General features: G+C 27.7%; 1 protein-coding gene across 1 annotated transcript in view; it reads left to right on the forward strand.

The window, feature by feature from the left end:
• Positions 1–605: 605 nt before the first annotated feature.
• The window catches only part of LOC142331490 (sphingomyelin synthase-related protein 1-like), a 35,606-nt gene continuing 18,039 nt past the window's right edge, over positions 606–18,172 (forward strand). The window contains 5 exon segments of the mRNA XM_075377431.1: positions 606–982; positions 1,552–1,695; positions 5,640–5,989; positions 9,539–9,674; positions 16,093–16,249. Coding sequence (XP_075233546.1) covers positions 752–982; positions 1,552–1,695; positions 5,640–5,989; positions 9,539–9,674; positions 16,093–16,249 — 1,018 coding nt within the window. The 5' untranslated portion in view covers positions 606–751.

Raw genomic sequence — 18,172 nt, forward strand, 5'->3', positions numbered from 1 at the left:
TATTTAGAAAGTTATTATAATATTTAGGAAAACATTTTAATAACTGTTGTCACTTATTATAGGTAATTAAAATTTGTTTCACATAACGATATATTTTACAAAGGGTTCTAACAACAAAAATTTTATAGTTAATATAATGTTAATAAAAAACTATTCTCTCATGAAAAAAAGTCAATAATCATTTGGTTTTTACAGTTGAGTGTACATATAAATGTAAATGAAAAATTTTCACTGTTTACTGCTTATTTGTTCTAACAAAAATTTCTTTATACTCTTCCTGCCCGATTAAAATGAAATAGTATAAATTTTCTGGGGCTGTTGATGCAGAAAGTTATCAACGAGATTAATTTTTGAAAACTAATATTTTATGACAGCCCAAAAAAAAATTGATGCAAAATTTATTTACAGTATTTATTAAAAATAAAATATAAAATTGTAAAATAAAATTTATTGTGATCTCATTTCTTAGAGTACTACAAAAATTAATTTTATTTAAAATACCGTTTCTGCGAATAAATGAGTGCAAAATTTCCTGCTCATTTATGTTTGGCGGTTACTAGATTTACAAGTATCCCGTTATCAGCTGTTGTGAGTCAGCTGTGGGCTAGCCCCACAAACGAAGGAATGGAAGTATATATACGATGCTATTTCGTCAAGTTTGTTTATTTTAATAAACAAATTGTGTTTCGGTAAACTTCTCGCTTTCGGTTTTTCAAGGAAAATTGTATTGACCCACAATTATGGGTTGTTGATGGTTAATATTGTTTTTCTGATGTGTCGAAATAAATTGCGTTGCTATTCAGTTATGTCGTCTTTTTCTTCACTACATGTGTTAGACTGGAATAGCGAAGATGTTATCGAATGGTTGGATAAAAGAGGATATAAAAAATATGTCGAGGTTTTTAGAAATCACCTCATTGATGGAAAAGCTTTATTACTCATGAACGAACTCGATTTACGATCGCCACCTTTAGAAATAAAAGTATGTAATCGTTAAACCGTTCTGTTTTTGAGGTTAAACATGCTGTAGTTTTAAAATATCTATAATATTTTGTTTTTATTATATCAATATTAAACGTTGTAAATCGGTTTGAAATCAAAGTAAAAATTAGATATTGATATTATGAACACGTTAGTTTCCTTGAAATTTTCTTTATAACAAACTTTGACTTAGGTTTATATTGAAATATTTATTGGTGTGATAATATTATTTTGAGAAAAAATATGCCTTAGAATTCAGCTTTGATTAAATTAATGTTGTGGTATTTATTTTAAAATTATGATGTAAATAAAATCATTTAACTCAGCTAAGTACCAATTTAAAGACTACAAAAAATTAAACTCAGTTCTTATTTAATTTATATTTAAATTGTTCTTTTGTTTTATATAAAACATATTTGTAGAAAAAGAAAAGTTATGAATAAAACAGTAATTAAAATCTTTTAAATCTGATAATATAGAATGAAATTATAATATGTATAGTTTAAGTCTAAATACAGTTACACTTTTGCAGTTGTACAGTAAATTAATTTTTGTTTCTTTCTCATATAGTGTCTTGGAGATATAAAGAGGTTGTCTTGGGATATACGCCAGTTGAAAATGCAAAGCAGGCAAACTTTAGTAGAGCACGGTTATGATCCTAACACGTTAATATTTTTACCAAAATTAAATTCATCTGGTATATGCAAATCTGATGTAAGTTACTTAATATTTCATGAATTAATTGTTTGTTTTAAAATATAAACTAAAATAACATTGCAGTGAAAAACCATTAGGAACTGTTATAAATAAATTGAAAACTTCAGCCACATGTATATTTTGATTAACAGTTATCAGTATATATAAAAGAATTATTGGAAATAAATACAAAAACTTAAAATGAATAAAAAAAAAGCATGAAATGTTTATATTATTTACAAATTTATTATTACAAATGTTTATTTATTTTAACCGATAATATTTACCTTATTTTTTGTAATCATTTAAAAAGAAAAAATGTGTATGTATATAGAGAGGCTTCAGGAGTAAATAACAATTGCCAGATTATTTACTTTTTGTAGAATTTAAAATAGATGTTACATCCATAAAGGTGAAATATGTCAAATTATTATAAACTGTCATCTTTTACAAAGTTTACTTCAAGTGTGGTCTTTTAATAATTTTTAAGTTACAATTTGCTAATAATTTATGAATATTTTCAAATTGCTTTTGAATTGATAAATATGAGATTTTTACTGCATTTATTTTTAACTAATTATAATAATTATGTTAATAAAATATGCCCATTTCACTGATATCACATTCAAATCCAAGTAATTATGTAATAAAAATTAAATGACAACTGTATTACCCTATTGAGCCCCCCAACAAAACTTATTTTCTTTCTGGATGAATGATTTTTGTTGTGTGTATTTAGGTGATTGTCTAACTGAAGGTTAATCATAGATACAATTCAGTGGTTATTGTTGTGATGAAATGTACAGATTAAAATTTAATATTAATGTCTGTGTATGTGTCATTGTTATATAGTAATTTTGATTGATTGTTTTTATTGTCAGATTTAAACATAAAGGACTGGAGATTTATGTGTAAAAAAATCATTAATAAATTTATAATTAATAGTTATAATATTATTACAATAAATTAATAATTTGTATAAAATCAGCAATCAAACTTTTTTATGCATAACTAAATTTTATTTTTGGTGATGAAGATTATTAGAGGAAATTTTAACCACTGTAACAAAATTTAGAAAGTAGATATGAGATACATATCATATTAATTTTTATGAGGTACATCATGCTTTGGGAAACCCTTCCCCCTCTTCACCCACCCTTAATGACGAAGTATGTAAATTACTTAGTTTTATTCCATGTGTTGAAGTTTCTTTGGATGGCTTATACTCCTCTTCATGCTTTTCCTTCTATGTTCTCTATAAGGTTCATCTCTGTGTAACATCCAATAATAGTCTGCCATCATTGTAGTAGTCCATTTTCCTTTGATACTTCTTTTCCATTTCTTTCATGTCCTGATGAAATCTCTCACCCATCTCTTCACTAACGGCACTCAGATTTTCAGGAAATAGTCCACATGTGAATTTAGGAAGTGAATCTTCAAGCTCAAGGAACAACCTAAATTTTTGTACTTCTGCATCATGTTTTTAATGATTGATCTGAAGTTTGTATCCTTCTTATTGTCCATAAACCTGGTTACTAAGTCTTTAAAGGCTCCCCAGTTCTTTTTCTGCAACTTCCATTTGTTTCTCGACCATGAGAAGTCTTCTAATGTCAGGATCAGTAAAGACCCCCTATTTTAGTTTGGCGGTTGATAAGACTGGAAATTTGTCACAGATGTATTTAAAAAATTTACCTTTTTTTGGATAAGGCTTTGACAAATTGCTTCATCAAGCCTAACTTGATACGCAAAGGTGGAAGAAAAACTTCATTCAGATCTATGAGAGCTTTTCGGAACACATTTTTGGTTCCAACTGCTAATGAAGCTCTTTTTGGCCAATCTTTGCTTATCCAATGATTTTGTCTCTCTCTGTTACCTCATTCACATAAAAAATTAGGTAAAAAAAAAAGAGGTAAAATTTGATTTGTGTATCCTCCTTGTTGTTCTAGGAGCATCGATGTTATTTTGAGATTTCCATACATAATCCACGTATGATTGTCATATTTAATTTTATCAAGAACGAATTCCAAATTATTGTAACCCTCTTTTAAAGCTGTCCAATGGGTATTGACGGATATGTATAGTCGTGTTTGATGGTAAAAGTAGAGTATTGCCTCAGAATTCTTTGGACAACATTGATTTTCATGAAGATTTGTAACTAAGATTATCTAACCATCTGCTTCAAAAGTTATATGTTCCTCATGTGTGCTTTTTGTTTTTTTGGGGTGAAAACTACCCCTTGTTAAAAAAAATTCAAAAACCATAATTTAAACATTTCATAGAAATTAAATAATGTTTAAATATGTAGAATAAACATTCTTTTATGGTTTAGAATATAATTTTTGAGGTTTTATTATGTTTCAATCCTTGGAAACCCACCTTATGATGAAATAAAAAAGAAATTAGTTTTCAACAGATTTTAATGTTTTAATGGTACATTTATATAATGAATAAAATCCCTTTACTGTTTATAATATAATTTATGGTTTATTACATTTCAACCCCTAATAACCACCCCTTATAAAAAAAAAATTGTTAAAATTATAGATTAAAGTGTTTTGTAGCTCAAAATCATTTAAATGTCTGGAATAAACATTGTTCCATATTCTGAAACATAATGTCTGATATGTTACAACGTTGCAACCCTTAGAATCCACCCTAATGATGAAAAACAACTTAGTTTTTAACAGCTTAAAATGTTTTAATGGTGCATTTATAATGAATTATAAATATACTTATACATATGCAGATAATTATATGTATTCACATGTATTCATAAATGCTCCGAAACTGTCAACATAAAAATTTACGTGCTCTGAAAATTTCACCAAAAAAATGTGAATGGTCTTTCAACGATAATTTCCTTAATTTTTAAGCTATTCAATCACACAAAACACTATTTTGCAGAGAATTTCAAGGACTGCAAGCCTTGTAAAGTTCAGATTCCTTTCTTTTTTTATTTCTTTTTGCCTTTCCACCATTAACTCAACACAAATGTAACAAAAAGAATCTGCAAAATTTTTGCAGCTCTTGAAGCCATTTTGAAAATTAAAAGTTTGCTTTATGGCCTGAAAATATATTTTTCACCAACAAAAACATCTGTAACCATGGAGGATGGAACAAAACTCGATTTACGCATGCTGAATCAGCACCGATAGTAGTTGCATGGTGCATGAGTAGCACGGATAGCTGCCAATAAACATGTTACATCTTGTTAAGTCTTATTACAACCTATCAGCCAAGCTCTCCCACCATCTTGTCAGCCCACCTTTCCCGGCCCACCTCTTCTAACCACTTAACTGTTTAGTTATAAGAATGCATAGTATAAGCAAAAAAGCGAATATATTATATTAATTTTTAATAAAAAAATAGTTTTATGTCTATTTTACAATATGACATCTTCACAATTTTTCAACTGTTTACAAATTTGGGATTTGCAAAGAATCCTGATGTTATGGAAAAAATGAAAGTTATTTTCAGATTTAGTACTAAAAAATACACAGGAATCAATTATCAAAAGTTAAAAAACATTCCACAAATTTTACAGGCTTGTATTATTAAAGGTGCGAATGCATTTAAGTACTATTGTTTTTCAAAGTAATTTTAAAAATGAATTTCCTAATAATAGTTCTCTAATTTTGTTGAAATTTTAAGGTCTACTGTTTTTGTGATCTAATACATTTTTGTTGACTGTGAACAATTTTTACAGAAGTTTCTTTCTGGGTAAATCATCTTCAGTTATCAACTTTTGTTTAAAAAAAACTGACTGGAGAAACTTATATAGATACAATGTTGAGTTTTTAATTTTGCAATTCTGCAAAAAAAAAGTAATAAAACCATCATCAAGATGTTATCTTGGGAGAGTAGAATGGATTAATTGTCATTTTCAACATCCTGACTACATTACAAAATTATGTCGTATAAATGTACAGATTAGTAATAGGATTTTTTATTATTTTTTATAGGTTGATTATTTGTTATCACACTGTCGTCCTGGGTATACAGATGTATGTAGTAGTGAATTTGAATATCCTCATTCTAATCCATCATCAGAAGATGGCCATGCTACACAATTGCGTCCAGAAATGTGGAAAGCACTGATAGCTTTAGCTTATTTATTTGTTGTTACATGGATTACTGCGTTTGTTATGGTTATTGTTCATGACCGTGTTCCTGATATGAAACGTTATCCTCCTCTGCCTGATATCTTTTTAGACAATGTTCCTCATATACCTTGGGCTTTCCATATGTGTGAATGGACTGGAACATTATTATTAGCTATTTGGCTATGTGTATTGCTCTTCCATAAACACAGGTATATGTTTACTTTATAATGTTATTAATTTTTAGTTTGTGTTTTTGTGAATATATTACATCAGATGTGCAGCTTATTAATGATTTTAAATCATTTGAAATACAGAAAAGGATTATAAAAAACATGCGGGGTGTGTAAAAGAACTACTTGGTTCCAAAAAATTGTAATGAAATAATGGAATCGATTAAAAGAATCATTTTTCATTATTATTTTCGTTATATTATTAAGTTTTTCATGGCAAATATTTATTGCAGTTGTCACCACTGTGTGACCTTCGCTATATAGGTGATAGGCAGTTCTGCTCTCAGTCATGACAACACCACATTAGAGAGCTCAGTGTGTGATTTGGCTTATCGAAATAAGATCGGTTATTACAATTCAGTATAATTATCAACTTGAATATGGCAGTGCCACATCTACAAATAAAATAATTCTACAGTGGTTTAATAAGTTTAAGGAAACAGGCAGTATCTTAAAGAGGAAGTCACCAGACAAGGCCATCTGTACGTGGACAGAATGTGTAAAGGATCTGACCATCTTGTACATATAGCCTGAAAAAGTCATTAGGAAGGTGCAGTTTAGAGTTAGGAATATCTAAATCTACAGTGTACAAAGTGTTGCATAAGAGGCTTAGACTAGTGCTTATGAGATACAATGTTTACATGAAATCAAACCCAATGACAAAGTGAAAAGATTGAAGTTTGCAGTTTTAATGCTTAAGAACATTGATGAAAATGAGGAATACTTGAAAAATGTTTTATTTTAGATGAGGCGACATTTCACATTAGTAGGTCAGTAAACCAACGTAATTGCAGGATTTTGGGATTAGAGCCACCGCATGAAATTATCAAACATCAGCATGACTCTCTCAAAGTCAATGTTTGGTGTGGACTGATGAATGATCGTGTTGTGGGTCTGTTAATTTTTTTGTAGAAAGCATAATTAGTGGTGAAATGCTCAAATTTTGACTTTTGATAGATTGACTATACTGGAGAAGAAAAAGGATTAATTTTCTATCGGCTAGAAAACGCTCTACCATATTACAGCAACAATGTCTGTGGTGCATTAAACATTTGGTTTCAAAACAGGTAGATTGGAAGAGAAAGGTCAATCACATGGCCACCAAGGAGCCCAGACATGACCCCACTAGATTTCATTTGTGGGGGGCATGTGAAAAACACTGTTTATTCAGAGGAAATCTGTGACATCAACTACCTACAGGAGAGGATTGTTGCAGCAGAGGTATCCATTTCACCCAACATGCTGCCAAGTACATGGGAAGAGCTAGATTACTGTCCCTGATTACAGCGCAACGAATGGTGCACATAAAGTGTATTAAACACCAAAAGAAAAATAAAAAATTTATACTTTCAGAATTTATACTGAAAGTAATATTTTTAAATGTAATGCCGTTTTAAATAACGCTTAAAACTGAATAGTTGTTTCATAAACACTCTGTATTTTAAATAATGAGTTCAGAGATTTAGAACAAATATTTCAGTTGTTCAATTATTATTTTTCAGTATGAAAAATAAGAAGTGCTCATTGTATATACCATTTATCAGGTTGACTAAAAAGTTATTGAGCTTTTGGAGGCTAAGATTGAGAATACATTTATTATTATTGCAAAATGACATTATGAGACCACATATACAGCATTTTTTTTTATGATTTGTTTTTTTCTGGCAATACCATAATCCTGTCGCTGTAGAACTTCTGTGTTTTCTGAGTAAAAAATTGTGACATGTGGTTTTCACAGGCTTCTTTTGCAACTAACTTAACACCACTCAGGGAGCAGAAACCGAAATAAATGACAGTCTGATGGTGCCAGGTCCGGGCTTACGGTGGCTGCATTAAAACCTCCCAGTCAAGTTCTCTTAATCTTTGACAGGTCGTTGCAAATGTATATGGTTTGGTGTCATCATTTTTACGATACCCTTTCTGTTGACCAGTTCAGGCTGTTTTTTTGGTATTGCTAACTGAAGTCGTACTAATTTTCAACAGTACAGGTCTGAGTTTATTCTGCTTGGTGACTGCAGCTCGTGATGCACGATGCCCTTCCAATCCCACCAAATGCACAGCATAACCTTTCTGGGCGTCACTTTGGGCTTTGCCGCAGACTGTGGAGTTTCTTCTCACTTTGACCATGATCCTTTTTACACATTTTTATCATAGGCTACCAACTTTTCATCAACCACTTCAGAAACGGTTTGATTACATTACGTTTCAGTTGAGATTCGCAGATAAAAATTCGATTCAGTAAATTTTTCTGAGTCAGATCATGTGAAACCCAAACATTGAGCTTCTTTTTGTTGCCAGCTTCCTCCAAATGGTTTAACACTGTTTGGTGATGGAAGTTTAGATCATTGGCAATGTCATGACTGCTTATATATATGTTTGTCTTCCTTGAGTTTTGCCAGAATACGCTAACGCTATCTTGTGTGCAAAAGCCTCAATACTTTTTAGACTACCTATTATAAGAAAAATTTTGCATTTTAAACTTTTAAAAGATAAATATAAAGTTTTTAAGATAAGTTTTTTTTTTATAGAGAAGCAGGAAAATAAGTAAAATTTAAAAGTATTGAAGTTACAGATGTGCTGTTACATAACTCCAGAAAATATATAACTGGTTAAAAATATATAATCATTTATTATGATAGTAACATTAATTAATAACTTAGAATTTTTTATATTCATCTTTTATGTAATGCACTCAGTATTACTCAAAAACATTTAGTCTGACAAAGCTGTCCAAGCATTTGCATGATGATTACAGTATATAACATTACAATATAGCATTGAGTGTATATGAATTTTAAGTATGGGTTGTATCTTATAAATCCATTTTTATTTTAAATGCAATTTAAAAAAAGAAAATTTAGTCATTAAATTTATCTTTTAACAAGCCTTTTTATTACCTTTAACATACACCATTTTACAATAAGCTATTTATCTCATATAGATGCCAGTTAAGAATTGTGTTTAAAAAATTATTCATTACATATTTTTTACCTTTATTATAAAATAAAATTTCTTTATTAAAGTTTATTATTATACTTATTAAATGTTAAACCAGTACAGCGAGAAAGCAAACCAATCATGTTTAACACAGGTAATTTGTTGTGGTAATTATTCCAATAATTCATAATATATTGATTGTCCTTTATAAAATAAATAAAATAATTTATGTAAATAAAAATAATCTAATCTAGATGTCTTTCTTTTAATTAGTATTTTAATCAAATAAGCTATTTTTCAGCATGAGGTAACTTATAAAGAAAAATAAAAGTTTTTTTTTTCACAACACATATTTAGAAAGAACATTTAAAAAAATGTATTAAATGTTTGAAGAACATAATATTCAGGAGATAGAAAGAGATTAGGAGACACAAGTCATGTACTCGTTTTGAGTGAATTTATGGAAGAGATTGGTTAATAATGTTTATTTTTCATTTCTTGATCTAATTTGTTAAGATTACTTTTTGTCTTACCTATACAAATGTACAAATACATTTATTTGTACAAATTTTAGTTTTTTTGCTGTTACAGGTTTATATTGGTAAGAAGGTTTTTTGCATTGTCCGGTACTGTATTCTTATTGCGTTGTATAACCATGTTAATTACATCGCTTAGTGTTCCTGGTACTCATTTAGAGTGTACTCCACGTACACGTTCCAATAGATAAGTATATAATACTTTGTTAATTTTTCATTAATAGTTGATTATCATCTGTTTTGTTAATTTTATTAATCTGATCGCTTGTTAAATTAATATTTTTTTTTTAGTATATTAATCTAAAAAAATTTAATTTCATATTTAATAAACAAAAATAATGACTAAAATTTCTGAAAATAAGATTTCAGCTATAGTTACAATGTTTATTTATATTTATAATTTAATCAGATTTATGATTATTATTTTACATTATTATTATTATTTTTATTCACCTAGAAAAAATGTCTTCATGTTTTTGATGGTTTCTTTTTAAAACTTTTGAAAAATTCAAAGCTGTAATTTAAGTGTGTCGAAGTGGAAATATTTGTAGAATGTTGCTTCTTTGATTTTTTTGGAAACTTTTTTTTTAGTTTAAATGCATTTATTATTCTCTATTAAATATATCCCAAATTAAAAAATATTCTTTTAAGCTGATGAAGATAATAAAATCTGTCTTAAATGAATAGTTTTCTCAATTAAAGTATTAACTACATCGTTTCAGCAACTTATTTTATCCAGGTTTACTTTAAATAGTTTATTATTGCCTTAATTTTTTGTTTACAAAGTAAGTGATTATATATTTTTTAAAAAACCATAGTTTTCTTTTGTTAGTCTAAACAGAAAGTCCAGGTTTTCAAAGTTAGTACTTATATATTAGTCCATAAACCATAACCATAATGATCCTGTAACTTTGAAGTATTTTCAAAGTTACGGAATCTTTAACATATTTTACATGTCAAAAATATAAGCATTATTGCTTATAATTATAGAATATATTATAAATATAATCTAACCAAACTTAACCTATGCTTACTTCGCTCACTAACCTCGTGTTAATTAGTCAAGGTTGGCGAGCAAAGGTTAAGTTTGCTTAAATTATATTTATAAAATAAATAAATATAAATGGTAATATAATGGTTATGTTGTGTGATAACCGACGGGCTAATATGTAAATATCCAAAATTTGTACTGAAAATGTTTTTATTTTTTATCATTTTTCAAATAATGCAGTTGCTTTTGAGGCAAGAGTGAAACATTCTAACCATTAGAATTCATGTTTGGATATGTAGAATCAAAATACTGACATTCTTATTCTTATCTCACAGTCTGTTGTTGTTTTGCTATCATTTTGGAAAACGAAAACTAAAACTTATGTAGGTTGTTACTCCAAAGTATTTAGTATTCTTATACAATAGAAAAATTATTATAAGTTTAAATTTTGATTAAAACTTATTTCAGTTTAAAAACAATGAAAAGGAAGGCTCATTTACATCTTTTTAATGTTAGCTTTGTTAGATTTTGTATAAATGATTATGACTTTATTGATATCGGTAAAATCCATTTTTATCTTGTTGATTAAAAAAATGTATTTTTGTCAAAGCCATCTATTAAGAATTCAACTTTAAGAGTTGGTCTTATCATAATAATTCTGTAAATTAAAAAAATATATATGTTATATATCAAAAAAAAAAAAAAAAAATACAGCTAATCATATTTATCAGAATTTCATCTGATTTTTAAAGTTCTAAATTTGTAATCAGATAGTATTTTATTAATATGAAGTAGTTACTTTTTTCTCTTTTGTAATAATTTAGGATATATATTTATTTTTTCTTAGTTGTATGTAGTTTTACGATTTTGATAATTTCATCATTTAACCGTAATTTTTTCTGTTTTTCTTATTTATAGACAGTTTGTCTTTTGGTATCTGAAGAATGTGAAGCATTTTGCTTGTTAATGCTTTTCCTCAGTGACCAACTGTTATTTTTGAAGATTGATGTTTTTAATTTATTTTTAATCAAATACCTTTTCTCTCAAAAAATATTTAATCTGAATTGCCTGTTGTTTTACTTCGGTTATCAGAAAATTCACCAATTTTTGTTACAAGTAGATTGTTCTAATATCAAGGCAAGTTGGAATTTTCAAAAAAGTTGAAAAAACTTCATACAAATTATTGATTTTATTTGTATATTCTAAGAAAACCTAGAAATTATTTGCAAAACTTAAAATTTGAGTCAAACAAATTTTCAATTTATAGGTAGATGTTATATTTTTATTGTAGAAGAATAAATGCCAAGAAACTTCTTAAATTACTTTAACAAAACATTTTCAGAAAATTATTGTGAATTGCTTTTATTTGTTTCGTTGTATGAATACGTCATATTGTACATTTTTACTAGTTTCTTCTTTTCTGCTCACCTATTTTTATGAAATCATAAACTTTATTAGTTTTAGGTTTTGAAATAATTTATCATTCCCGATAAAAATGGAGCAGTTTTATTTTTAATCCGCAAATTAGCTTACTTACTCATATTCCTGATATCATCTATTAATGTGTAATTAATTATATATTCACCTGAATAGAATGTTTACCTAGTTATAAAATAAATTACCTCATCTTTTTTATTTCAAAATAAGTATTATTGTTTCCTTATATTGATTTTTCTTTCAGTTGAAACTAAGTTTTATCTGAAACGAATAAACAGAAAAAAATTTTTTTTTCATCTTTATGTTAGAAAAGAAATATTTCTAAATATTAAACTAATTTTTGTAGAATTAAAAGAAAAAATGATCTGGACATCCTTTATTGATTTTTTTTCTGATTCTACTTTCTTAACTGTATTAAATAAAATAAACTTTTGGTTAAACTGTCAGTAACCATTGTGAAGTTCAGAAAAAAATTATTTTTATCTTTAATTAACATAGAAAATAAATAAATGAGGTATTATTTTGTCAAAATGTAAATTAAATAATGAATTCAGCGATTTATTATTATTTTAAAAATTTTTGTATGAAAAATGTTTGTTTTTAAGTTTGTGGTTTAATCATTTATTAACCACATTAGATTTCTTAGTACTTTATATTTATTAAAAATAAAATTATATCATCTTTGGTATTTCCATAAAAATTCCTATTATTTATTTACATTTAGGTCACTCAATATTTAAGGTTAGTAATAAATAACATAGATTAATTCATATGTAGATTAAACAAGAATTAACTTACATATTATAATTACATTTTCCTTTTCGTAATTTTGTAATCTCTTTATCTTGTTACATAAATACCATTTACTCATATGGTCATATTTTATAAAACAACTTATTTTGTCTGACAAATAAGTAGTTGCTTTGTTTACTATTTGACTAGAATAGTTTTGTGGTTAATTTTTTATTTGTTAATTTCCTGCTAGTACGTACAATAAGCTAGTTTATTTTTAACTGTGAAATTAATTCAGAGCGCTAGTTTTAAGAAGTTGTGAAATTCCTTGGAAAATGTTATGGGATTTTTTTTTTATTTTCCTGATCGTGAACATTGTAACCTGTTCAACTAGTGAATAATAAGCAACCCCTACGGCCCAGTGAAATGAGGATAATATCTATGACATGTAAATGAGGTATAGTCTTGTTGACTCAGGTTGACTATTCCTGAGACATGTGGTTAATTGAACCCCAACCGCCAAAGTACACCAGTATCCACTGTCTGGTATTCAAATCCAGATAAAAGCAACTAACTTTTACTAGGATTTGAACCTCAGAATCTTCGACTTCAAAAATCAGCTATTAAATAACTTATTTGCAATAAGTTAACCACTAGACTAGTCTGGTGGGCCGTGCAATTTTTAATTGGAAAAAATTTATTTAAATAAATACATTCTAAATGAATTGATGAAATTTTACTTTTTTAATTTAAAAAAAAATTAATGTAATTAAATTCTTATTAATTAGCATAAATAACTAATTAATCAACAATATTGTTGATTTAACTTAAAATACCGGTATCGTGGATACCGGTACTCTTTGGTGGTTGGATTTCAATTAACCACACATCTCAGGAACGGTCGAACTGAGAATGTACAAGACTACACTTCGTTTACACTCATGCATATCATCTTCATTCATCTTCTGAAGAATTATCTAAACGGTAGTTATCGGAGGCTAAACAGGAAAAAGAAAGAAAGAAAGGTTTAATTATTATTATAAATTTACTAAACAACCACTTTGTATTTTATTCATGGCAAATTAAATTAAGAATCATGAATACCAATTCGAATTAATAAATTTTAATAGATTCTCCTTGATTTTGTAGGTTTCAAACAGTTTTTCCTCAGAAATCGATCACTGAAGTCATTACCAAAAGATGGATGTACAGTTAAATGAATCCAATTGATTCATGTGATAAGCTATAAGTCCCTAGATATTTGTTGTTGCTTTCTTGATTTGGGATCATAAACAGCTGCATTCCCTAATAATAATAATAATGTCCAACAGAATGGAAAATTTGTAGCTCTTTTTAACTTTAATTATTGAAAAATTCGGTTTATTAAACCTGGTTATAACTGTTGGACTTTTATCCTTATTTCACGATCTATTTTCCAGGACAATGCTCCTTAAAGTGTTTCAGGTATTGTAGAATTACCAGGTCATGTGAAATATTATTCCCATTAGTGTCTTGCTCAGGACTCTTTTTGTTTATATAAGTATCATTTGTTGGGTTTAAAATGAATGGAAGTTGTAGTTACTTTTGTTTTAAACTTTTTGTTTTTTTTACTGAGAGAAAGGGATTTGAAGTGATTTAAGATATCATTAACTCAATGCATTAGAATAAAATTATATATATACAAATAATTTTAAAAAATTAATCAATGACATACTTGCCTGTTTACATTAAGATAATAACAAAGCTATTATTAAATCTTTAAACACAGATGTAATTATTCTTTAGAGTTCTTCCTTCATTATTATAAGTGATAATTTATTTTAATTTTATAAAAATATTTCTTTTGTTGAATTGATAAATATTAATATTTACTAATCACCTAAGCGAAAGTATGGTTTACTCACTTTAATGGTTCATATTTTCTGATAAGTAATTTATATGTGTATATTTGTTTTGAATTTCCTGTATATTTTAATGAAATTTGATTAACTCTTTTTCTAATTCTAATTCGAATAGTTGTGTTCTGGTGCATGTATTGCAGCATCTGAAGAATGCTGCAACTAATTTTAACTAAAAAACAAGTGTTTTTTAGTTAAAATAAATAGATATTCAATATCCAGCATTCTTTTAATTTCCTGGCATTATAGCTCGAGAGCTATGCTGCAAGAAGGAAAAGAATGATGATATCAAATCATTGACAATCAGTCAAAAAATGGGGTATAGTTTTTTTGCATTTCTCAATGTTTCCATGACCCAGGAACCCCAAAATAAAAAAAAATCTGTGTAGTACTTGTGTATGTTTGGAAGTTTAATAGCTTTTGACTGGAAAAACAGATTTTGATGAAATTTGTTATAGAGATGCGCGCGCGCGTATACACACAATGTGTTTGGGACAATTTATTGATAGAAATTTGCAGGTTGATAGATCATCAGGGGTTGGGGTAGATATTTTATTTGGGGTCAATTTTCTCAAAATTTTGCAAACATAACCCCAGATTATATTAAGTTACATGCGCACATCTTTTCTTATTTAAAAAAAAGATTTTGCTCTCAAATTCTCCCCTTCACCATAAATCAAAATAAATTTATTGCATATTTTTAACCAAATTTTTTTATATCTTCCTAAGCATAGCAGTAGTGCAAATGGCCCAAAAAAAAAAATACTTTGGGAGCAATAGGGGGGAGGGGAGCCGATCATAGTTAAAAATATCAATTTTTTTTATTTTTTAAAACTAACCAATTGTTACTTGAAAGAAATAATCAATACCAGGAAGGTATAACAACTTTGTTGTCAACTTTTTTATATTACTTTAATGTAATTATGTTTTAAAATAGAGTTCATGTTTGAAAAAAAAAAGATTTGAATTCAATATAAAATTTACAAACTTATTAAACTATGTTAAAAAACAGATAAATATTTAAATCAAAATCACATATTCACTTTGAACGTATAATGCAGGCTCTTCATAGCCAAAAATGAATGCTTATTCCATCACTTTTACACGCTAATTAAGATTCTTTTAAAATCATAAGCTTGCTCCTAAACTAAGGACTTAAGTATGATCATTGACCTTTGATTATCTGTTTATTTAAATTAGTTACTGGTTATTTTTAATTAAATCTGTAGTAAAGTAATATGTTTCATGTATAGAACCTTTTTTTCTTTAAAATGTTAATTTGATCGTTGATCTCATTTTGATTGGATGTGTTCTGTCACTGAATGACAAAGAAAAGAGTGTTCATTAGACTGTAATTTTAATCAGATTAAAGACCCAAATATGAAAATTGTATAAATTATAAATAGTAATCGACTAATTATACAACATGTAGAATTGAAGTGAACTTGAGTTGTATCGCTCTTAGTTGATCAGTCAATATAATTTAAAAATCAATACACTTTTTCAGATTAATCAATATTTATTTGTTTTATTATATTTTTGTTTACTGAGGAAACTCCACTGATGGATATTTTAACTAAAATGAAACAGGCTTATACAATTTGGAAAGGTGCTGGTATGTCAATACAAGGTGTAAGAACGTGTGGCGATTATATGTTCAGTGGCCATACTGTTGCTCTTACTATGCTTAACTTCTTTATCACTGAATGTAAGTATTGGTTTTTAGTCTTATACTGATCCATTGTAGATGGGATTCATCATCCGTTCTGTAAATCAAAATATTTGTGATTGTTAATTTGTTTAATTCCATTGGATCACATGTATGTGATTTTATAAGGACTGATAGAATTTATCAGAACTGAATTGATACATAGCATATGCAGATTCATAGCAAAAATTTTTTAATTGTTTATTCTAAAAAAGTCACTATATAATATAAAAAGTCTGTATATAATAGTCAAATGTCGCAGAATTACTTTGCCTGCGTAATTGATTTAAGCTTAAGATTTCATGTTCACGTGTCTACTACAATTTTGATTAATGTAGTCGATCATTTTCACAATAAGAAAATGTAACAAACATTTTTGTTTGGTTAATATATATAGAAATATTGAAAATATGTTAATCAGGTCATGTTAATATCTCAATTGAACTTATAGTGATGGTTGTATTTATTTTCTTTTAATTTGATAAAAACAGTTAACCCTTTAATGCAGTAAAACTTATATGTACATAACAGTTTTTGTCATTAATAAAATAACACAACATACTTGAGAATTAATTCGTTTTTTTTACCAAAACATAAAATGTACGTTACTGTAAAGACTAAGGACTAAGAAGACAATAAAAAGAAGCTACTATTGAACGTGAATGACTTATAATCCGGTGTTCTATGTCAAATGGTACACACACTCCTTCCAGGAAAAATTGAATGTAAATTTTATGTAAATCTCTTTTACATAAAAATATTTTTCCTTAGTGCATTTAATAATCAGCAAATTGAACAATGATTTTTTGATTTTTTTATTTTACAATAATTGGATCAACAAAATCTTAAATGAAAACAGATTAGTTAGCATCATTCATTGTTACATATACTCATTTATTTTTTTCTTGTTATAAATAAATTTCTAAGATCTTAAATTTGTACTGTAATTCACTATTTATTGGGTGTAAGTCTAGTATTAGTTTTATTTTAAACATTTTCTTTAAATTCTAGTTTTTAATTTGATGGAACACTGTTCTGTTTTTACACCTGATATAGAAGAGTGTAGTTTGGTGATGGTTTGTTATGATCAATGAAAAAAATACTACTCCTCACTGTTTATTGCTAAATTAGAAGCAAGTCTTGTTAAAAAAAATCGAGACTTGTGCTTATTTAGCTTTCTATCTTAAATTAGGTATGGTTTTAGCTTTATTATTTTCCAGTACATTTAGATTTAGATTTTTTTTAATCTAAGGGACTTGCTGTCTATATTGAATTGGATTAGCAAAACTCCATTGTGTTTTACTTGATTAGGGTAGTAGAGCTATCTTACTTGCTCAGTTATCTGGTGTTTGTCATTGTTACCAGATCTTATCTTCCATAATGGAATGAGAACTTTTATTTGAGCAATCGCCATTTGAAATTTTAAAAAGGTTTTTGTGAAGTAGTTTAAAATTTTATTCCTTTAACTTTTTCTATAATATATCGTCTTCATGACCCCTGTAGGTGACACCTGCCTTGTACCAATCCCCGTTGCCAAACCTAGCCTTTCCTGTGTTCGTAGTCCTGTGGGCTTTACTGAAAGTTGTTTTATAGACCCTCTAAATCTGATTACATATCACAATCATTAGTTTGGCCACCGAGAGGATAAAAATGCCTTTGCAGACATTTCTGTCAGTGTGTTTTTGGAAACATAAATTCTCACTTTCACTATCAGGCCGAAAACTTTTGAGACCATTCTTATATTATAAACTACTTTATTTTAAAAGGTTTAACCCTGACAGACAAACAAAAGGAGTTAGATTCCACTTTAAAGGATATTTACCAATTGTTCTTGATAATAAACTGGGATGCTTAATTTAAACATGGATGTATGTTAATTCAAGCTGATGAATGCTTTGGGATGCCAACAAAACCATTAGACCA

The sequence above is a fragment of the Lycorma delicatula genome, chromosome 10, assembly GCF_047948215.1.
Source record: "Lycorma delicatula isolate Av1 chromosome 10, ASM4794821v1, whole genome shotgun sequence".
Taxonomy (NCBI): domain Eukaryota; kingdom Metazoa; phylum Arthropoda; class Insecta; order Hemiptera; family Fulgoridae; genus Lycorma; species Lycorma delicatula.